Consider the following 23,063-nt stretch of genomic DNA (forward strand, 5'->3'; position numbering starts at 1 on the left):
AGAGTACAGTCCAACTCAGGGCGTTATATTCAGGGCCTTCCCTCTCCCATACACTCGCCAAGCAACCGGAAGGCCCACGTACAGGGCCGGGAGGCCCCCACCGCACTTCTTTCCCAGTCACTGTGGCTACCATGTCCTTAGACAGAGCCTCAGTCAGCCTCTCTCCAGGTGCTAGAATTGCTCGGATAGTTTGGGGACAGTGCAAAGCAAGGCTGAATTTCTCTTCTCATGCTGCAGAACTTCAGACAGCTGCATCTAGTTTTCCTGTCCCCCGTGCCCTTCTCCAGGAACTGTTCCTAGCTCCTGCAGCTGGTGCTCGTAGTCACGGCTTTAAATCCTTTTTCTGGTCCTCTGGAAAAGCGAAGGCTCGTGAGGGTTCTTGTGCCCAGGACTGACGTCAGGACGATAAGTTTGGTTTCATCAGTGCAGAGTTACTCGCGACTAAAACCTCCCTCACTCCTGAAATCATACTCCTAGTAATGAACGCGTTCCAAGTTTCATTTAGCCTTTTTGAGCCACATCACACCCCTTTTCTTAAATTGAGCTGAAAACCGGAAGTCGCTCTTTTTGTTAAGGCCGCTCTGAAGCCCCTTCTTGCTCAGGACGCACCTGGGTAGTTGGTTGCTTGGTCCCAAGTGTAGAACTTTGTTTCTGGGAAACTTTTGGATTCTAGTCCCCCAGCCCGTTGAGATCTTTTTGAACCCGGATTCTGTGATCGACATGTTAGTTATTCCTGCCAGTTTTACGCCATCCCTAAATGTTATAAACATGCCCTAAAGACCAGGCTAGGAGTCCTTTCTCCGTGGTCACTCACTCACTCATCTGATCTATGGGACTAACTGGGGGTCCGGAACCCACAAGGGAGTCTGGAAAGTGTACTTCTGTTTTCTCACTTCGGGCTTCTGTGATACAGGAAGTTTCACGGAAGGCAGAAAAATGGATGCTGAGTGCCTGTTGACTATAATTTGCAGATTTGGGTTAAAAAAAAAATTGTTCTGACCATCAGACATCTTTGGAACAGATCCAAGCAGAGAACCCGTGCTGCACCCCCAGCGCCCCCAGCACGCCATCGGAAGCCCAGCTGAGGCCGCTCACTGCCGTCCTCCGCTCTGGCCTGGCTCCCGCCTCCGAGCCAGCCAGTGCCATGGTTTAGGATCGTCCAGCAAGCCCCGTAGTTCGTAAGGTGTCTCCTGGCCTCATGCCCATCTACAGTAATGCTTCTAGAACCTTTGTCCTTTTATTTCGTGTGCACTCATTCCAAATGCCTTGTGGAACCCCTGTTGGGGACTGGGCGTAGCACACAGACGCTCAGGATGTAACAGGCTAAGAGATAGGACCTCTGGCCTCTTGGAACCGCTGCTCGGTCAGAAAGACAGTTCTGGTGCCAAACAGTTGTGACGGGAAAGAACGGTGTACAGGATGCACGTCACCAAGGATTTGATCATGGGGGGTTGGGGGTGAGCCGACATTGAGGGAAAGTACAAAGCGTTTCACACAGAGGGACTAGCATGTAAGGCCTAGAGATGAGAACAGGTGGCATTTTGGGGGAACAAAAAGGAGTCCAGAGTGGTTGGCGCTTGGGGTGAGTGGTGAGGGTGACGTGGAGGCCCTGCAGAAAGAGCTGGAGGGCAGGCGGGGCCTGTTAAGCTGTGTGAGGGGTGGGCTGTGTCCTGAGGTCTGGGAAGCCAGTGAGAAGACCTCAGCAGAGACTGAAGGATGAGGCTTACTTGTAGACTCGTTGCAGCTGTGCAAGGAAGGATGGGTCCCTGGGAAACAAAGCTGGAGAGGACGGTCTGAGCTGGGCCGACGTCTCGGTGGTGATGGTGGGGGCCCGGATTGGAATAGCGGTGGGGGGTTGGGGACGTTGACGGCAGCGAGACGGGGAAACTGTTTGGATGTGTGAGCAAAGAGGCTTCAGAGCTCGAGCTGGTGGGCCGATACCTGTGTCATTCGCTGCCTGCCCGGGAGCACAGCAGCAGGCACATGTCCTTGGAGAGGACAGCAGAGGTAGAGCTGAAGGTACAGCTATGGGCGAGTGGCAGTGAGCAGAAGGCAGGGTCAAGAGCAGAGATTTTGTTCGAGATGGTAGAGTTTTGAGCATGTTTAAGAGCTGATAGAAAGGAGCAAGTAGAAAGGGAGAAGGGGTGCCATGGGAGGCGATGCCTGCATCCGCCTTGAGGAGGCAGGGCTGCCTGCGGCCAGCGAAGGGCACCTCCGGTGTGCCTGTTTTCTCTGGGTGTGGAGGACACCAACCTCGAGAGGAGAGAGGGGGTAGGAGCAGAGTCGGAGAACAGAACTGAGAGCTGCCCCGGAGCCACCGCAGCTTCGCAGTGGACACACTTTCACTGCTCTGCACGTGTTTATGGGGCCCACTGTGTGCCAGGCAGCTCTCCCGAGCTGGGGGGCGGGGGGAGATCAGGAGAGCCGTGGTCGAGTGGAGGGCTTGCCGTCCTCGGCGTGGGGCCCGCTGGGTGGTTTTCACTGTGAGCATTCAGCAGTGGGATGACAGGAGAGCTGTACTTTCTGCGTTCCATTCCAGTACCACTGCGCCCCAGACCCCACTGGTCCACCTGCTGGGCGGGACCTCTCCGGTCTCAGCAATTCCCTTTTACCTCTGAGCCACTACCCAGAATCCTTGTTGGGGCTCAAGACTTTTTTAGCCTCTGTATACACTTCACTATCACTAAACAAATGGCCAAAAACCTGGTGGTCCATGGGCTGCTCCTGGTCCCACAAATGCACCTTTCAGGGCCACAGTTTTCATGTGAATCCATATTTTTAAATGAAAATGTGTGTAAGTTCCAGATTTCTGGCTTCTTTTGGAAACCTGGAAAGTCTAACACGTTGGATTCCCATGGCAGCAGTGACCTGCACTGATTGCCTTTAGGTAGGGCTGGTGCTTCCTCATTTGCCACACTCCTCACCACCCCTTCTTGGACCCCAGCTCAGACCGTGGCTTTGAGCTGTCGCCCGTGGCCACCCAGCCTGTGGTCTTACATGAGCCTGTTATAGTAACTGGCCAGCTCCCTGGGGTGTTGGAATTTGTGATTCCTGGGTTTGCTGATATATGGCTAACACTTCTAGGCAGTTAAGTCTTATAAACTACTTGACGGAATGAGGAGGAAGCAAGAAGGAAGAAAGGTCATTGATGCCAACAGTGAAGGGACATAAACTTCAAGACGTGGTGGAGTCTAGTGGGGAGGCCACTAAAAGAAAATTCAGTGGTTTGATTAGCGTTACAGGAAAGGTTTACAGAAAGTACTCTGGGAAGGGTTAGAAGGAGCCATTATGTCCTACCCAGCCAAGACTTTCTTCTGGAAATCCTCCTTCCCATAGCTCTTCTTCATGGGTCACAGTTTGAGTCCCCACCTCTGCTCACCATCTTCCGGAAAAGCTCCAGCTTCAGTGTGTCCTTGTGCCTGGCCCTGGGGTCCTGGCGATGAGCCGCCCAACAGTGCCTGGTGACCCCGTGTGCCTCATTGTCATGCATCCTCTCACGTCATCCTTATGTCACAGCTGTAAAGTAGTCCACTGAGGGCACACGTGTGGTGAGGAGGCGGGGCGGTCTCAGGTGTGTAATACGGACCTCGCCTGCTGCCATTGCTAGACTAGGACGTCTGCAACACCCCACAGAGATTGAAACCGCACTGCTCTGGGATTGTTTTCCTCTGCAATAGTTACCCTTCGAATCTACTCCTAACGGTTTTCAGGAGCCAGAGAAGGTGTGCCTTCCCCTGCGCAGAGGCTTTCCTGTTTAGTTAGAAGGACAAAATCATGCTCTTTTATGTGAAAAATATCTATAGATAATTGTTTTTAAAAATTGCACATTATCACCAAATGTAAAAGAAGGAAACTGCTCCTTCTTACCGTGGTAACTGTTACTGTATTCTTTTTCTCCCCTCCAGCGCTTGGCTCTTTGGGCATGCGTGAGCTTTGTAGTTGTAGCAATAGTGTAGAAGCAGTTGTGAATTTTGTTTTACCACTGAACAGAGACAAAAAAAAATTAGACACGTTTTCCATGTAGAAAGTCCATATACAGAAACTATGTCAAGTTGAGTGTATTGCACAGCATACAACGGGGTTACTTAGTAATGTTTCCATTTATAATATTAGTCTCTTTTTCTACCATGACACAAAGTAGCTGCATTGAGCTATTATTCCTGCCCTGCATTACCTGTGATGACTCAAGTCTCAGCCATGGACCAAGCGTTCTTTTGCAAGGAGAGCCGAGTTCATCACTCGGGCATTGCAGGTGATCTGAACCCATCGCTTGTCCAGCATGTTAGACCAAGCTGTTCTCTGAGCTGGGAGGAGGAACAGTCATGCTTTCTCACCAGTGTCCTTCACAGCAGCGACAATGAGCTGGTTCCTTTTGGTCCTCTCCACTCATTAGCATGAATGTCAGCCCATGGCCCTCCTTGTAGGGGATCGTGACCCACAGGCAGCCCAGGTCCATGATGGCAGCCGCAGTGACAGCGGCTGTGGGTTAGCTAGTGGCTTGAACACTTGCCCAGACGGGTTTCTATAAATCGATTGGGATTCCCCACTCCAAACAAGTTCGTGATGACTGACGAACTTTCTGCTTTTTATAAAGGTGGTCTTTTCTAGGTATTCTGCCATTTTGCTGTTGACCTATGCTGTGATTTTACAAAATTTTCATTTCTCTCCGAGTTTGGGTTTTAAACTGTTTTTAAAATGGGTGAGCATTACCACTTAAGGGCATTGATCTGTCTTACAAAGTACGTTTCTCAATTACATGTTTTTTTATGTGTCCAGTTTTATAGACGTAGACACTATTGGACAATCCTTTTTGTCCCATTCTTGTCAAATCGATGCTAATTTGTTTCCTGATGAGCCTGAGGAATACTGTCCTAATTTAGGTAATGCCGTGGAGCTTCGTGAACGGATCATGTGGATCTTGTCCAAACCCATTCTGGACATAGAACACAGTAATAATCCAGAGAAATGTCCCTGTGCCTGCCTTGGATCGGAGAGGGGAAGCTGCCCGAGGAGGACTCGGGAGGCCATGCTTAGGCTGCTGGCGCGGGGACTTGCTGGCCTGCGTCCCTCCCTCCTCGTCGGCACTGCCCAGGGGACTTCGTGTGCACGTGAGCCAGCGGGCGGCCCTGCTCCCTGGAGCCCCGCTGCAGCCAGGGCCTGTCAGGTCTCTGGAGACCAGTCTGTTACTTGACAACTAGTGGAGGTGTGGCCAAAAGTGAGGAAGTGCAAGCCTAGCACTCACTTACGTTTCTGAGGGATGAGGGCAGCTCCCAAAAATACTGAGCAGCCTGATCCGGCGCACTTAGAAAAATATTCTGGGACACTTGGAAATCAATCTGCAGACACAGGAGAACGTTGACTATGAATTAATAAAACTTGGTGAATAACAAGTCCTCACAGTGAGATCGAGGGAGACTCTCCAGATCCGGATTCTTTTATCCTTGAACTCTGTCAGGTTCACCAAAATATTGAGATAATTCGAAAGGGGTTTGAGGGCTGGAATGGTAGAGAGATGATGGCACAATTAATTTGGAATCAGATATGAAGACCAGATCGGAGCAAAACCAGTGAGGGACACAGTGGGGGGGCCTGAAATCTCATGTGGGGCTACATCTTCCAGGAGTGTTTGGAACCACAGCCGTAGCACCATACAGCAGTCAGAAGGCGGAAGTGTACTGCTCAGGTTGATGTTATTCCAGTGTTTTCTTACCCGTCTCACTGCGTATTCCGCTCTGTTCCTCAGGAATGGCTCCTTAGCCATCCCGGGCGTTCTGGCTGTGCCGCTGGTAATCAAGGTCGTTGTCTCGTACCCCGAAGAAGGCGTCAGCCAAGGGGAAACTTTACTTTCCGTTAGAAGACTTAATCTGGTGATATTTTATTTGCCTTATCACTTAGTTTTCTGGCACAAATATTATATCCAGTGGCAGAGATCTTGTGAATTAATCATGAAAGAGGCAGCAGCCATTCACTAAGCTAAAACTTGGAAGAAATTGGATTTAGGCTTTCTCTCCCTAGGTAGGTAAAACATGTGTCTTATTCCTCTACATCTGCTCAAGAACAGGAGCTGGAGAACAGCCCTTCCTGCAGGACTCCCTGTCCTAGACACTCACCTGCTCCTGTCGTCCTTTGCTGTAAAATTGATACCAAAACAAGAGTCACCTGCGAGTGGAATGAATCAGCAAGATGCTGTGAGAGCTCACCTGTTTTCATACCATAACTTCAGAAATAGATCTTACTGACCTCTCCAGCCGGAGTAATTCTATTTTAAGCACCATGCAATAGTTACTAAAAGAGGAATGATCTGTGATCTTTGCTTTTTGGGGACATGGGGTTTCTCTTTGGTTTGGTTTGGGTGTTTTCACATCTCTGTGTTTTGGGGGACTTGGAAGGTGGGATTCACACTCAGTTCAAAATGATGAATGAATAAGATAAAGATACAAAGATATGGTTTTGGCCGCCCTCATATCAATAAGACAGACTTAGCACTTTCAAAATCTGTATTAATGTGCTAAAATAAAAAACATGTACGATTTTGTTTCTGTTCCTAATACCTCTCCTCTACGATGATCCAGGAAGGCAAGCAAAAGAAGCTCTTGTAAGAGGCTGCTGTGCCGCTCAAGGCCATTGCCAGCTTCGGGGAGACACCCTCATCTGCAGCCATCAAATAGTCCCCTGACGGGGACAGAAGTATTAAATAAAGGGCACGGAATGCCCTTTATTCTGAAAAGGAGTATGCTTTGCCTTCTGACTGGGCAAAGGCTTCTGTATAAAGCTGTACTTTATACCTATCTTGATTTCAAATGAGAAAAATGAACTGTTCTGTAGGTACCGCTTCGGCTCTCTGGTTAAGCCAGTAGCCGACCACGCGTCGTCACAAATTTACATCACACTTACAGGCTTCCACGTGAGCTGAATCCCATCTCATTAATATTTAAGTCAGGCCCTAAAATGCCAGGCACATAGCGGGCCCTCAGATGCTCAGTCAATTGAATTTTTAGTCCTTTGTCATGATCTTTCCTTCACTTAATTGTAACTGGCCGCTTTTTAATGAAATATTCTTCCCAAAAAGCACTGCCCGCCATACTTATAAAACTGTGGAAGAATCATTCATGGAACAAGCTAGAATTGATTTCTGATTTCACAGAAGAAAGAATGCCATCTACTGACTTAACTGGCTATTGTACTTAAGACAAGTCACACAAAGACTTTCCTGCGTTTCTAGTTCCCTGTCCTTTTATCTGCTTTGTATTCCTTTTTGTATCATCGTCTGGGTTTGTTTTCTCCATTCTAATAGAAAGATGAAGAATGTGTATTTAAAATTGAATGAAAACGACATACTCTGGTGGCATTTCATTGTTATTATTTTGTTCCCAACACTGTATTTGTTCAGTTGACAAAAGGAGGTAATGATTCCTGAACCTCACAGTACAGAACTATTTTGCCAAAAGTGGCCGTATTTGAAGGACCGTTTTTAAAATTTGGACACAGCTATCTTAAATGTAAGTAAGATAGACACCGTTCTGCCTCATTAAGCCCAACTTTAAAAGAACCTCTATGAAATTATTAACAAAAAGGATACGAAAGTCACTCCAGCAATAAACACTGAACAGTGGAGATTACATTTATTTTAGCAGTATGTGTACAAGATTATTTTCTATCTGCTGGCAAGATTTGCTTTGCATCAAAATTATCTGGTGTGCCTTTGTTTTTAGCATCTCTCCTAGAGCTCTTCCCATGTCCAGTGGTACATATTCTGATGTATATGTTAGTTTGGCATTGTAGGTCAACTATGTTCTTATCAGAGATCAACTTAAAATGAAAATACCAGGGCTTTTTACTTTTTTTGAGAAAGCAATTATTTTCCATTTATTTTTAAGATTTTGAAACATGCTGCCTGCAAATCATTTGCCTTCTATTTAAAAATACTCTGTAGACATTTCTGCTTTAATAGGAATTTAAAATGTTTCATAAAAATCAATCGATTATAATTACCGTAGTCTTGATATTTATTCTCAGTTCGGACTTAAATAATTGGTAGTATTGCCTTTCAAAGAGATGGAAGTATAAGGTTGACAAACCAGTTTTAGGTGAATTTGGTATTTAATTAGCTATAATAAATCAGTATCTTTACAGTTGATTGGCCATTAGGAACATCTGAATTATTTTATCTTCCCAAAACATCCATAATTTTTATCAGCTGTGTTAATTTTCCTGATTTAATTTGGTCTCTTCAATTTGTAAAACTGCTTCTCCCGATATACGTTATTGTTTTGTGTGTGATGGGTAATATTATAGTAGCAGTTGTCAACAATAACTGATTAGGGCTAACTTCCCTGCTGTTGGTAATAATTTACATAATATATTGCTCAGCGTAGAGCTCGTAATTTAAAATGATTCATAGGTTGCATGTCCTTTTGTCATTAATCAATATTAGCACATTTTATTAGAAAAAAGAGCATCAAGGGAACTGATTCCATGCTATTTTTAGTCAGAAAATTAATAAGTTTTGTAATTGAGATAGTAATATCCATGTTTGTGACCAGATCATTTAAAATCTGTGGCTATTTGCATTTTGTGCCTTCTAGTCTTCAGTTAGTATTTAAAACGTTCACATTTCTGTCTCTGAGAAACTGTGTCGATATGAAAATTACAGCTGATAGGAGCTGTCTGTGTGCCTATCAGCAGTGTCGAGGGAGCTTATGGGCAGAAGCAAAATGACCAGAATTTGCATTGACTGGGAGAAATGAAGTTTACACATGTAACAAAATGTTTTCCTGACTGAAGTGTAAAGAGTGGGGAGACCTTATTGTTGCCTGGCCCAGGGCCTCTTCTGCGCCTGCAGATGGTAATGCCAGAGCCTTCTGGATTCATGAGGTACCAGTCCCTGATCAGGATGCTATGGCAACAGGATGGGACAGGAACGAGGGAAGAATTCCTAGAGAACCCTGTTGTCAGTGTGTCTGTGGAACCACCCTGTCCCACAGTCCTCCACTCTCTTCCCATGTTTTAAGCCATACGCCCCTCCCTGGGAGGCACCTGGGAACTGTCTACCTTCTCCAGGACTGCTTTATCTGTATTCGTTTAATCTGCCATCTTCTCATTTCTTTCCCTGGATCTCTGTCTTTGATGGTTGGTCAAAAAATAAGAATAATTTTTTCAGTATATATTTGCAACTTGTACATTTTCTTATAACAAAATAATGTAATACAAATTTACTTTTAGGTTGTTACATATACATATAATATCAGTTAAAAAGGTATTTCTTAGCCATTAGTTTAAACTGTTATTTTAAACCCCATTATGTTGCAAATACTGTGAATTAACATTTAATAGCCTTGCAGTTTTAAGTGGATGGGAAATCAGGAGTAAGAAAATTGCAACTTTAAGAAGCTAAACAAATGTGATTAATGTCTCCATTTCACTTTCTGCTAAAAGCCATCCCAAAGATAGATTATCTCGGAATTATTTTGGATTTGAAATGACCGTTTTTACTTGGTTTCACTTGTGTTATTTTCTCTCTCCCTTGGCACCCTTTTCAGTTTCATCAGGCTGGGGAGAAATGCCTAATGTTCATTCAAAGGCTGAAAACTCTTGGGGAGAACCATCTTCCCCTTCTACCCTGGTTGACAACGGCACGGCAGCGTGGGGCAAACCGCCCAGCGGCAGCAGCGGGTGGGGAGATCCGCCCGCCGAGCCGGCCGTGACGTTTGGACGAGCGGGCGCGCCCACTGCCACCCCGGCCCTGTGCAAACCAGGTAAGCCCAGCATCCTGCTGGCCCTGCTTTGGCAGATGAAAGTGGGTCCAAGTATTATATTTAGAGGGACACTTTTCGCAGAATTGTAAGAATTACTTTTTAGGACACTTGCCTCGTTTTATTTATGCTTGAAGACTAACATTGAACCAAGACCGTACAGAAGTATTTGCCATGCCAGATACATGAGCACAAAGGAGCTCTAACAAAAGCCCAGCTTTCCTTTTTAAAAAGTAAGTAAATAAAAGAATCAGAACGCTGCAGCCTATCTGCTTGATACAACTCAAAGCATCGGCACTTCAGCAGTGTCCTTGCTGCCGTTTGGAACAATGTAAACTTGCTCTTTCACTGAGTAAAGTGCATAAGGCAGGCTTTTTCCTGTTTGAGATTAGGTTTTGAAACATATTGCTGCTGGGCAGTCTGACATTTCTTGCCTTGCTTTTGTCTTGGAAACAAAATTCTGCTTTGGGTACTCCAGGTTCATGCCTTTTTTGTGTGTGTCTTTCTCTCTTTTTTTTTTTTTTTGAAAAAAAGGAAAAATCATTGTGTTGCATTTCCCTCCCTTTATCTGAAAGTGTCATAAGGACACGTATAAAATACATGTTCTTAAAAATGTCAGATCACACTTACCTAGGGGAACTCTGTCGTGTGTGGGTGTTTTGCAACGTGATGCTTTTGACCCAGGCACGAATATAAGATTGATGATGTAAGTCTGATGTGAAAATTAAGTATCTACTCGGCTGCAGAAGATTCACATTTTCTTTGGATATCATGAAGTGATAAAATGTGACTTGACCTTTTTGTGTTTTGTTCCTTTGCCAACACTGAATAGTATGCGCCATATATCTGCCATCCTGCTGGACTGTTTATTCCATTCACAGCACGTCTTGTTACAAATCGAAAGGATAAGGCAGCGCCCGGGTATTCAGATTCACGTGCCATTTGGAGGCAGTATATTTGTTTTCGTAATTTGTCCTTGGAGGCCCAATTATATGCCTGTCCACCTTGTAAGCAGCATATCTTCATTGTCTTACAGTCTCCAGCTAACTGTGCTATTGCCTAATCTTTGGCAGCCTTCCGTTTCTCCCAGGAAGTGACAATTTTATAGATAAATTCTACACCAAAAATCATTTTGTATTTTAAGAAAGCAGAAAAAATTATATCCTGAAATCGAAACTCAGTAGTCAGCTTGTAGTTCCATCTGCCTGGAGCGTCAGCTGTTTCCCTCCAGTTATTCTGGGAGCGTCTCCTGGGAGCTGGGCAGAAACAGAGGCTATCGGTTCCACCACAGACCTGGTGCATTCCTCAGGGTCGCCAGGTGACTCACGTATGGTCACGTGGGAGGAGCACCGGTCCACACAGCATACTCTGGCAGGCGATGAGAAAGCACATGAGGACAGTGACATTTTCAGAACTCTGCATTTTACTGGCCGTTTCATACATGTAGCTAGAGATTGCCACCTTCTCCTGTAGCCCCCAGGATTTATTTTTAGAATGTTTATGCTTCACAGTGATCTACAGTCAGTTAAGGGTGTTTGGAACAGCACAGACCCCAAACAAATGGCTGGCATTTGAAGAAAAAAGTACGTACATGCATATGATGTATCTGGTGGAGAAATTCACTTCTTAGGTCTGAAGGAAAGGAAGTAGTGAAAAGATAGATGATAAGCCACCCCTTTGGTCCCACCTCCCCCTCAGTGACATTGTAGGCAGCTCTGTCGGCTTCAGGAATGGTGAATTTGATGAGTTCATGTTCACTCTCTTTCTAGCTTCAAAATCTATGCAAGAAGGCTGGGGCAGTGGTGGGGACGACATGAGCCTCGGTCCCAGTCAGTGGGAAGACGAAGAAGGGGCCATGTGGAACAGTGCTGCTTCCCAAGAAAGCGCCTCCTCCTGCAGCTCCTGGGGCAATGCCCCCAAGAAAGGACTCCAAAAGGTGTGCGTGACACTAAGAAAAGACCCAGAGTCACTGCTCCTGCTGAGCCCATTCGGTTTGGTTGTGGCATCTCTAACCAGTGAGGGGAGGCAGGCCAGAGGCCCTCGGAGTACAGGCCCCCGAGACTCTTTCGGGGTCTCTCCTAAGCATAGGGTAGAGTTTTCTGGAGACTACACGGAATTGCTCTCACAGCAAAGCCAGTGCAGAGACAGGCGTGAGCGTCCAGCTGCCTCTGAGCAGCCGGTCAGCCAGGAGCCTGGCAGACACGCACAGCAGTGCCACCCTCCCTACTTTCACGCTCTCAATTTTTGTTTCAGAAAATGCAGTTGTTTTCCATTAGAAAGTGTTATTTATACTGACATATAATGGGTTTGTTGTTTTTTTAATTAAATATTTTCTAAATTTCTCAGTTTTAATTTCTAGTACAGTAAATATCGATAGATACAACCCATGTAAACCTAAGTTCTTTAGGATCCTTAATTTTTAAGGGAGTAATGGGATCCTGAGACCCAAAAGTCTGAGAGCTCCTGGGGAAGACCATTAAGTTGTCTTAAACAAATGGGCAGCCATCTGGGAAAACTTAGGTGAGATCCACCCACAGCTCATATATGCACCAGAAGAAATTCCAAGTAGATCACAAATTTAAATACAAAAATAAAAATGTAAAAGAATTCTTGAAACAATCTTTGAGTGGGAGAGGCCTAACTATGATGAAAATCTAAAAGCCATAAAATAAAAGACTTATAAACTGTAATAGATAAACATAAAAACTGTGCATGACAGAAAATACCCTAGTCAAAGTCAAAAGACAAGTAAACAACTGGAAAAAAGTATTTGTAATTCATATCATGAGAGGGCTGATTTTATATATATAATATATATGTGTATATATATATATATATATCTCCTAGAAATTGATTTTTTTTAAGTCAACCAGTAATCCAATAGAAAAATGAGCAAAGAATGTGAATGGATGATCCACAGAAAAAGAATGCAGATAGCTCTTAAACATATGGAATGGTATCAACCTGACTTGTTGAAAGAGCTTGATTTAAAACAAGCCTAAGAGGTGCCATTTTTAATTTCTCAGACCAGCAGAAAACCAGAAGTTTAATAAACACAGTCTGTTTGCAAAGCTGTGAGAAAGCCAGCACTCTCCCGCATTGCTGGTAGGAATATAAATTAGTATAATCCAATGGAGGGCCGTTTGGCGTTGTCTACCAAAATTACAGACACGTCAAACTCTGGCACAGCATTTCCACTGATCACAGGTATAGCAAATGGCATTGGCACACACTTTTCTATTTTAGTATTTTTGTAGTAAAAAAAAATGAAAATAAATGTACATTGATGGGGTAACCAGTTAAATTATGCCACATCCATATTACGGAAAGCAAAGCAGATTTTTTTTTTTAAAGAAATTGTGTGTGTGTCTGTGTGTGCGCGTGTGCATGTGTGTGCATGCGTCCGTGCACATGCACGCACACGTAACGTGCTCATGATGGTTTCCACTGAATTAAAAATTCTCTGGGATGATAAGTAAGAAACTGCTCAGAGTGGTTTCCTCTTGGAGAGAAGAGGGACTAAGCACTGGGCAGGTAGGTGGGAAGAAGATGCTTTCGTGTATACCTTTTTTCAACTTTTCACATCATGAATGTAGGACCTATTCAAACTTTTTTAATTTAAGAAAGCATTCAGTTAGCAGTAAGCAGAAACCAGGAACTGAAATCAGGGCTCTCTGTTCCTAAGGAACAGACGTGGCTGCCGACATCAAAAAGAAGGCTTTGACCACCGGGCTGGCTGCTAGTCCAGTTAATGATGGGGCCAGAAAGACCAAATTGGTACATTAAAATATTGTAGAATCTGGGCAGATCTGACGCTGGTGGCACAGAAATGATTGAATCAGCCTCCAAATGAATGGCTTCCTGTCAGGACAAGAGCCTGTTCCTTACTATCTCCCCTTCCGCCCCATTCTGTAGTCAAGGCAGGCTCGATTTTGAACAGCACTGTGAAGAATCTTTAGAGGAGGACTTTTTTGTGTTGTATTAATGCACCATTGGAGTCTAACTTTAGAATAAGCGGGAAATGACTGAGAAAAGGGATCACGTGCTGCTCGCGGGGCCCTCGCTGCGCCCTCCTGCCCTCCACCCCCACCCCCTGCACTTGCTCTTTGTAGTTGGCCTCTTTCCTCTGCATCCTCTCCCTTGCTGTCGGTTGCCCTAAGGGCTGTAAGCAATGAACAATTAACAAAAGTAAAAGGTTTTCTGTTCCTTTCTTCTTCTTGCCTTTTTATTCTGTTGGAAGGAACCCCCTGCCTTTTGTCTCCTTTTAGAATAAAGCTTATAAAAGGGCAAAAAGCATGTGATTTTTAGTGAACTTCACATAGCATTAGCATAGGGCTGGGTTCAGGGGAGTGCTTACTACAATTATTTGATCATGGAAGTGGTACATATTTGTGACGAACTCAGTTCATTCTCTGGGGAAGAGAAGTAATTATGTGGCTTTTTAAAGTCCACCCTAAAGCACCCCACAGAACTAGCCACGAAATACTGTCAGGGACTTGCCAGAGTACAGAACTAATCGACGAAAAGATTCTTTGCCTTTAATTAAAATCCCTGTGAGTTGTAGGCATCTCCCAGATCTAGAAGAAACGCCTGGAAACGTGACTCATGGACTCTCCCTCGCTCACACTTCTTCCAGGGCATGAAGACATCTGGCAAGCAGGACGAGGCCTGGATCATGAACCGGCTCATCAAACAACTCACGGACATGGGCTTCCCGGTGATTGGCTCTTGCTTGCTTTACTCTTTCCCCGTGTGTCCTGCCCACGTCTGTCATGTGTGACAGGAAGGAAGGAAGGCTTTCGAGGGAGGAGCTTGATTGTCATAGCCTATTCGTAAATTCCCCTTTCCCCTGGGCACTCGTGTTTAGGGACCATGGCTTTGAACGACAGCAGAGACAGCAGAGCCACATCGTTTCTCTCGAGAAATGCATGAGAGCCTTTTCCCAGAATAAAAAGTGCTGCGGGATTTTTCGTTTTCATTGGTTTCTACAGTTTTACATTCTTTTCATTTGTAATTAAAAGTGAGTGTTTTTATTAGTTTATGCAGTATATTGACAAAGATCACAAGAGAAAACTTGATATAAAGTAAAAGCTTCGTGGCCAGAGAAAGAATCCTTTTGTGGCCAGAGAAAGCCAACCCGTTGAGTCCCTAAGTCTCCAGTCATGTGCAGGGAGAATTGGGAATCGCAGGGTATCCCTCTGCAAATGTACCCAGTCTGTTCAGTCCCCAAGACCTGAACGACCGGGCTTCCACTGGTGAGTGACATCACTAGCATCTGCCGTGTATTCCCTGCAAACGTCTTCTTTCCAAGTCTTTATTCAAGCGGGTGATTACCTGTTGATTATCATGGGTGGCCCTAAAGAGTGACTCCAGGATGGTCCTAGTCTAGTGGAGGGATCGACCTACTTCGTGGCGGGCACAGGCCCTCCAACGCTGGGCAGGGCACGGGGCCTGGGAGGAGCCATGGCGGCCCGCTGGGGAGCCCAGATGGCAGTGCAGTACTGCGCTCAGCGCCCTGTGGGTTTGGGTCTTCCACTGCAGACGGTCTGTTCCCATCACAGGGACACTTACCCAAGTGAACCGACTGGTTTTGTTTTGTTCTTCCATTTCTTGGTGAAAAGTAGTGGACAGCAGACAAAGCCCAGACTCGGTAAAGCAGACAATGAGCCTATGAGCTCTGACTCCTACAGTGACTTCCCACAGCTGCTGGCATGAGAGAGGCCACATGGGAGGTGCCCCATTAGCCTTGGGGCCTGTCCTGCCCCCCCGTCTGCATGTGTCCTCATCAGTGGCTCTGTCGTCCTGGCAGGGGTTCAGCCTTGCTGAACTGTTGCTGTTCACTGTTGCCCAGAAATAATCCCACGAGTCTGCCGGTGCTGCATTTTGTCTGAAGTGTTAAGTGTACGTCCTTGACTCCAAAAATCAAGTCGTGTTTTCTTGCGACAGGTATTTTTTATTTAGACGACATTAATCTCTAGGCTCAACAGTGAAGAAAAGTATTTCCAGTTCCACACCTAATAACATTAAGTTAATGAGGATACTTCCCTGAGTTGATAGTGACAGGACTCTTGACGAGCTTTTCCTTTTGTTAACGGGCAATTCTAACGAGAACTCTGTTTTCCTGCACAGAGAGAGCCAGCTGAAGAGGCTTTGAAGAGTAATAATATGAGTCTCGATCAGGCCATGAGTAAGTAAAATGACGCGCTGAGAATAGGCTTTTTTAAAGGTACCAGTTTGTGGATTTCTGAAATCCAGAAGCGTTTCATTGTAGTCGTGGGTTAATGGCTGGGTACGTGCCGGGTAGACAGGACCAGGCCGCAGCCCAGGAGTAACCACGTGACGTGCACTGGCCACATCGCAAGTCTCTTGGGGAAGAATGGCCAAACGCACATTGAAGCATGTTTGCTTTTTTACATTTTTTTCCAGAGCTTCAGTAAATGGATAAATTTGTTTCCCTCTGTTTTGAGGAGAGGTAATAATGTCACTTGTGGAGAAGGGCAGGGGCCACGTGCCAGGCCTCACTGTGTCCTGACTTGAGTGTATCCTCGTACCTGGCCCCGCAGCAGACTGGCTTAGGGGCCGGCAGAGGCATCGCCGTGCCGGCTGAGCACTTACTCTGTAGAGAACCCTCGTTCTGGAGCTACCCTGCAAACAATAATTGTGTTAAATATTTACATGTGAAATACAGTTTATTCTCATTACTTGTGGAACTTGGGTTCCGTGAGCTCGCTGCCTGCACTGAGCCATTCTCCTGAGGGAAGTGCAGGCTGGGTACCTGCGAGCTTCCGCACAGAGTATTTTTACCAACCAGCCAATATGTAACCTTGTTTTATGTGTGTTTCTTTTTAAAGATACCTTATTTAACATACATTGCTCACAAATAACCATATGCCGTATTTCTTTCTAATAAAACATTAGCTAAGAAGGGTTGACCATTTCCCCGACCCTGGGTAATATGACCATAAATTTCTTTAGCTTTTAGACTCACACCAGTGCTGTTGGCTGTGTTGTTGCCTTTTAATCAGTCATCTGTGAGTCCACAAATTTAGCCCCTTTCTCATCTTTTCTGTAGCTTCACCACACACCATAGGTGTCATTTTAGCGCTTTCCAAACAACCTTATGTACAGATTGGTGACTTTGTCTTTTTCTGGACGGGTCGTACTGTTGACTCACTCACATGAACTCGTGGCCAGCAGCACTGTGATTGGCACCTGAACCACACTTCCCTACCGCGCCTTCTCCCTGGGGCACGTCACCGCCTCCCTGCTCAGGGACACTGGACTGCACGCCAGCATTGTGCTGGTGACCATTGTAAACACCGCAGTCACCAACAAAAAGCACACAAAATGTGCCACTAAACAGACCACAGGAAGGACCTCACTTGCCGGATGGGAGCTGGCTGTCGGGCGAGAGACTCATTTTTCACCGCCCGCGCATGTCCACAAGTGACCTCACAAGTGCCAGAGTTACTGATTTAGGGGCCACAAATAAATTTCAGCTAGCAGGTACATTCACAAGTACAGAACCTGCCAGTCATGGGGATCCACTTTATAAGCACGTGGCAGTGCCAGATGTGGGGAATAAGGATGGAGAAGGAAGGCGTTGTGAGCCAGGAGAAGTTAATTCTGGGCAGTACTACAGAGTTGAAATGAGCTAAAGAAGTAGTAATCACTAGACTGAAAGACCGTGAGGACAAAAATCATGTCTGTTTTGCACTGTATTGTATCCCCAACATTTAGAAGAGTCCTTGCAACTAGTAGGGTCTCAGCAAATGGAAATTGATGGCTGTAGGTGGGACAGAGGAGCTGTTTTCGACGGGAGCATCAGGGAGGGCCCCTCAGAGGAAGTGAGCACTGGCTGCTGCCTGTGTGAAGAAGGGGGATGGGTACCGGGGAGAGGCCAGTGCAGCCCCTGAGGGCATTGTGGCTGGATGGAGGATGCAAGTGGAGGGACGAGAGCTGAGGACTGAGAGCAGGGTCGCAGACTGTCAGGCCTCAGCCAGAACCAAACCAAGGGCCTCTGTGTTTTCTGGGGATCGAGGGTCTGAAATCCACCCGTCTTGCAGCTCAGTATCGTAGCTGGTCCTTCTCGGGCATTCTCTCTTATGCATGGCTTCTGTTTGTTGTGCTCCAGGCGCTCTGCTGGAAAAGAAGGTGGACATGGACAAGCGTGGACTGGGAGTGACCGACTACAATGGAATGGTCACCAAACCCCTTGGCTGCCGCCCACCGATCTCCAAAGAGTCTTCCGTGGACCGCCCCACCTTTCTCGACAAGGTAGGAATTCAGGTGGTTTGTGTCCATTTGTTTGATAAGAGGCGTTTTTCATTTTAACTGTGTCCTTAATGGAAGCCAGATTAAAAACTTGCTGAACTGTAATATTTAAGTGACTTTTATCCATTTTTTCAAGTTTATATAAATGTTTAACTCAAAAGAGATAGTGTTACGTTTCATATGATGTGATGAGGAATAAAAAAATACCGAAATCGAGAACTGAGTTTCATTTTATTGGGTGAACTTGGCCAGGTTGTCTACTTCAATTCGTCCAATAGACAAGGGGCATCAAATTCCTATGTTACTGTCTTATTTTACATGCACAGTTCTTCCAGTTGGAAATGATGTGTTACATGTTGGATCTCAGGAAAAGGGACCAGAGGTGGCTGGGCATGGGCACCGATTGGGGCTGGCCCTTGCTTGGCTAGGCCACGTCAGAGGGCATGCTGGTGTCTGTGGGGAATATTCCCCTTGGATGTTCAACAAGTCCAGTCACCAGGTCACTCCTTTTAGTATCATCCCCTCACCTTGAAAATAAAACTCAACACAGAAAGAATAAGTTAAAAACAAGGGGGTCATGGGAGAAGAGATGGGGCTCCATCTCCATTCTCAAAGAAACAGGGTCCTTCGCTCCACTGCAGGAAGCTGGCGTGGGGTGCCTGGCCCGGCCCGGCCCGGCCCGGCCCCAGTGTGGCCAGGGTCCAGATCTGGGGTGCCCAGTGACGCTGGAATTTAAGTGTGGGAGCCTGACTGATTTCCTTATCTTTAAAGAGTGCAATAATACTGCAGGCTTGTTGTGAAATTAGATGAGATCAATTTGCAAAAGGCCTAGCACATAGTGTGACCTCAATAAGTGTAAAAAAAAAACAGGATTCTGTGTGTTTTATACGTTGCCCAATTATTGGGTTAAAGCGTATGAAGTTGCTGTGTTTGTAGGTCAAATACAGTTGTGTGTCAGCAGAATCCCACATAATGGAGGCCTAGAGCCTTGGCAATGACATCTCCAAAGGAACCTGTTTATTTGAAAGTGGTTGTAAAGTGTTTTCCAAATCAGACTTTTGCTGAGTTTCTGTCTCTTTCTCCTGACTCCCACCCCTAGGTAGGGTCAGTAGTGGATGAGAGTGTTATAAGCAAATGTATGTGTTTGTAAAATAATTGTTGAAATGAAAGCAGCATCTTAATCCTGTTTCTCTTTTTTCTTTTCCCCCCCTCCCTTCTGCCCATGTTCTCCATTCTGTTGTTACCCGCTTTTTTGATCTTTTAATTCTTTCTCCATCCATATCCCTTACATGTCTTGGGAAACTGCTTTGTGCTCTGTGTGTGGATGGACACTGCACACAGCTCACCCTTTCTTTCTCCAATCAGGGTGGCGGCCTCGTGGAAGAGCCCACGACTTCACCATTTTTGCCTTCACCAAGCCTGAAGCCCCCCCTTTCAAACAGTGCACTCCCTAATCAGGCCCTGGGTGGGATTGCCTCAGGGCTGGGCACGCAAAACTTGAATTCTTCTCGACAGGTAAGGCCGTTGGGAGAGAGCGGTGTGCTCTGTGTCTCGCCTGCCTTTGTAGCATGTTTGAGACAGACCCTTTCTGATTGGAATTAATACCCGTATTTTAAAATACGATCAACTATGTTAAAGGTAGTTGAAATGCCGTGACAATTTCCCTTCCAGTGATTTACTGGTGTCAAGAGTTGAATCCAGTTCTTGAGTTTTAACCATCTTACAGGAAATGCTTCAAAATTATATGTATTTTTACACGTAACTAAAATGTGTTTGAGTTCAGCACTGTGGTGTTAAGTACTGCTCGTTTAGATGATACATCTTGTAAAGTAGCCTTCTGTTGCCAGACCCATTCATAAATCAGGATCTTAACTATGGTGATCTGTAAAAAAACCCCACATCTTACCCTTTTTCCCAGAAATAGGGGTAACATCTAGAAGGTTCTTAGGGGTCCTCAGAGAGTTTTCCCTGCCTCTGACACTCTTGGGGAAGTGAAAGTCACTGTCAGACGTCACTGGAGGGAGGACCTAAGGGTTCTGATTGATTTCTGCTCTGTGTCCCTCTCTCCCCCAGATTCTGTACAGTGAAATGATATGCAAGTAAATCATGCCTTTCTCGTCTATAGAACGCCCCTTCACTTTGATTTTTCTTGTGGGTGAGGCTGATGCACACAAACCTTTACAGTAGATGCCGTGATGGGTGTTCAGTGTGGCCGAGCAGTCCCACATGTGCCCATTGCCCTGGGCTAACTATCAGCCGTGCCTCTTCCACTGTCACCAGCGTCCGGTCCCCGTATGAGCCTCGTGATCTTACACTGCTAACATTGGTGGTAGTTCCGTGGGACATCTGCAGGTCATATGTTCTGCCATCTGGAACGTGGGGGTGGGGCCGTGGAGTGAACCCACACGGCAGGGTTCTGCCCAGTACCTGTCCGGTACCGCATCCCAGCAGAGCGGGAGGTACCACACGCAGCACAGTTAGCGACCTGTATTTGTCAGCTTCTTCAATTTCAGGTTTCGTTGTTGAAACAATAGGTGTATTTCCTATTTGAAAATGTGGCTATTCTCTCAGGTTAGTAATCCGCACACGTTATGACTCTAACTCATCACAAACACCCTGTTAGGAATATGTATTATCCAAATAGCTATACGTATTGCTGTTGTTTGTAGCACTGTACTATTAGAGCGTCCTTTAATGTGATGGCTGGGTTACGAAACACATTAAAACTGGTGCTGTGGTGCGGCTTCTGGGATGTAAGACGCAGGCAGGCGTCACGGGCCGGCAGGTACCGTGTGGCGTTCCTGTTTAGGATCACAAAGCATGTCACTCCGTCCGAGGCTCCTGTAGTTGTGGTTTTGTGACAGCGCTGTCCCCGCTCGTGTCCCCGCAGATACCGAGTGGCAATCTGGGTGTGTTTGGCAGTAGCGGACCAGCACAAGCCAGGACCCTACAACAGCCGCCGCAGCCGCCCGTGCAGCCTCTGAACTCCTCCCAGCCCAGTCTCCGTGCTCAAGTGCCTCAGTTTCTATCCCCTCAGGTCAGACCCGCATTCGGGCGCTACTGAGCGAGGCCACACAGATGCTTGCTTTCTGTGGCAGCTCGCGCCTCCGTGACATCACGGTTTTAAAGTGAGAGTGAACTAACCCACTGTAAAGAAGAGCAGGCCTTCCGGTACTGGTCCGCCTTCTGATTCTCCCGGGCCAGCGGTGTTCTCAGCGTTCTCCCAGAGTCGCCCGCCTGGCTGGGCCTGGAGGCCAGGGAGAGGGGCGCAGCCAGCACACTACACAGACGTGCTTTTCGTCCTGGCCTCGACAGGGGGTTCCGATGAACCCGGTGAATTGTGCTAGACTGCGGGGAGAGGAACGTGACAAGCTGAAGTCCTGCCTGGGACAGAGGAGACCTCTCAGAAGCAGTCAGATTGAATAGAGCTTTAGTGAGAAAGGAAATGTGATGCTACCGTGTTTTGCCGAAAATAAGACCCAGCCAGACCATCAGCTCGAACGCGTCTTTTGAAACAAAAATTAATATAAGACCCGGTATTATACTGTATTATATTGTGTTATGTTATATTATTGTATTATATTGACCTGGTATTATGTTATATACCCACTATTATATTACATTACATTACGTTATATTATAAAGACCTGATATTATATTATACCAGGTCTTATATTAAAATACGACTGGGTCTTATATTAATTTTTGCTCCAAAAGACGCATTAGAGCTGATGGCCCAGCTAGGTCTTTTTTTCAGGAAAACACGGTATATATAATAGTAAGCATATTATAGACTTTTTAGTTAAGTTTAGTATTTAGTATTAGATCATTTTTGCCCATATATTCTTTATAATTAAAGATCAAATAGAATTAAGGAAAAGGATATTGTTTTACATAGCAGCTCTAAAGCATAATACAAAATTTTCATATTAATATGGTTTAATTTTAGAACATTCCATAATTTTAGACTTTGGACTGAGTTTTCAATTACAGTTGACCCTTGAACAGCATGGGTTTGAATTGCGTGCAGTTGAAACCCACATTGTTCAGGGGTCAGCTGAGCAGTGTTACCGTCCTTAACCCCTGAGGAAAAATATGCAGCGATCCAGTATAATGATGAATTATATAAAGTTAGCTGGAAGTCAGTGTGAACCAGATTTGTGCACTGAGTAGTGAAATGGCTGAAACCTGGGTAAAATCACAGTTAAATTCATTAGTTAGGATACAGAATAAATGGTTGTAACAGAGAGACCCCAAAATACAGTTGCTTAGATGAGACAGCCGTTGGCTCTCTAGGTGACTGTGGAAAGCAGGGTGAGTGGGAGCTGCCCTGCCAGGGCCGTGTCCCGGCAGCAGCGCGGAAGGTGGACTCTGGGCAGCCGCTTTCTGCCAGGCGGACAATTGCACAAACCACTTCCATGCAAAGCCCAACCACGTGACATGGCCACTCCAGCCTGAGGGGCAGAGGAGAGATGGTTTCCGGGGCATGGGGACGGCGGCAGTCTTCACGTGCTCAGCAAACAGACTAGCGTGTCCCAAATGTCAGTCTGTGTGCCGCCCACTTCACTGTACTGTCACGTTTCCTCTCAGTTGACTTGTCTTAATTTAAATAAATGTATTCTTCAAGGAAACGACATATCTACCATAAATAGGACAATCAAGATTTTTCTGATACACATTAGACAACTGCTAAGGTAAAAAATGCTCATCCGTGTTCTACCTAAAGTCATCTGCATAAATGCTCTGATAAATGGACACGTGGACATTGAAATAGCCAGTGCCAGGCACCTCTGAACAGTGAGGCAGATTGACAGTCAAGGTCAGGGCTGGCAGAGCCACGCAAGGGCATTGCCCCAGGGAGGCTGGGGGCAGTTGTGCCCACCGAGAGGAGTGTCTGCTCCCATGAGCAGGGGACCACTTCCAGAGTGTGTAAACTTGGAAGGGGTTCCTGCCCGGCCTGGGACGAGCCCCTGTTGCCCACTCGCATGCTGCCGTCTACCAAGAGGCATCACCTGCCTCCTTTGATGAGGCTCGAAC

At 46.0% G+C, this 23,063-nt stretch overlaps 1 protein-coding gene across 5 annotated transcripts in view; it reads left to right on the forward strand.

The window, feature by feature from the left end:
• Positions 1 to 23,063, forward strand: part of TNRC6C (trinucleotide repeat containing adaptor 6C) — an 83,324-nt gene that overhangs the window by 39,075 nt on the left and 21,186 nt on the right. For 2 of the 5 annotated variants that reach the window (XM_033091405.1, XM_033091407.1), the window contains 7 exons: positions 9,540 to 9,755; positions 11,522 to 11,688; positions 14,389 to 14,469; positions 15,882 to 15,939; positions 17,887 to 18,029; positions 19,368 to 19,541; positions 20,917 to 21,063. In XM_033091405.1, the coding sequence (XP_032947296.1) occupies positions 9,540 to 9,755; positions 11,522 to 11,688; positions 14,389 to 14,469; positions 15,882 to 15,939; positions 17,887 to 18,029; positions 19,368 to 19,541; positions 20,917 to 21,063 (986 nt within the window). The remainder of the gene's footprint in view (positions 1 to 9,539; positions 9,756 to 11,521; positions 11,689 to 14,388; positions 14,470 to 15,881; positions 15,940 to 17,886; positions 18,030 to 19,367; positions 19,542 to 20,916; positions 21,064 to 23,063) is intronic. The other 3 variants (XM_033091409.1, XM_033091406.1, XM_033091408.1) reach the window with 2 other exon arrangements.

This window comes from Rhinolophus ferrumequinum, chromosome 21 (assembly GCF_004115265.2).
Source record: "Rhinolophus ferrumequinum isolate MPI-CBG mRhiFer1 chromosome 21, mRhiFer1_v1.p, whole genome shotgun sequence".
In the NCBI taxonomy this organism is placed as follows: Eukaryota; Metazoa; Chordata; class Mammalia; order Chiroptera; family Rhinolophidae; genus Rhinolophus; species Rhinolophus ferrumequinum.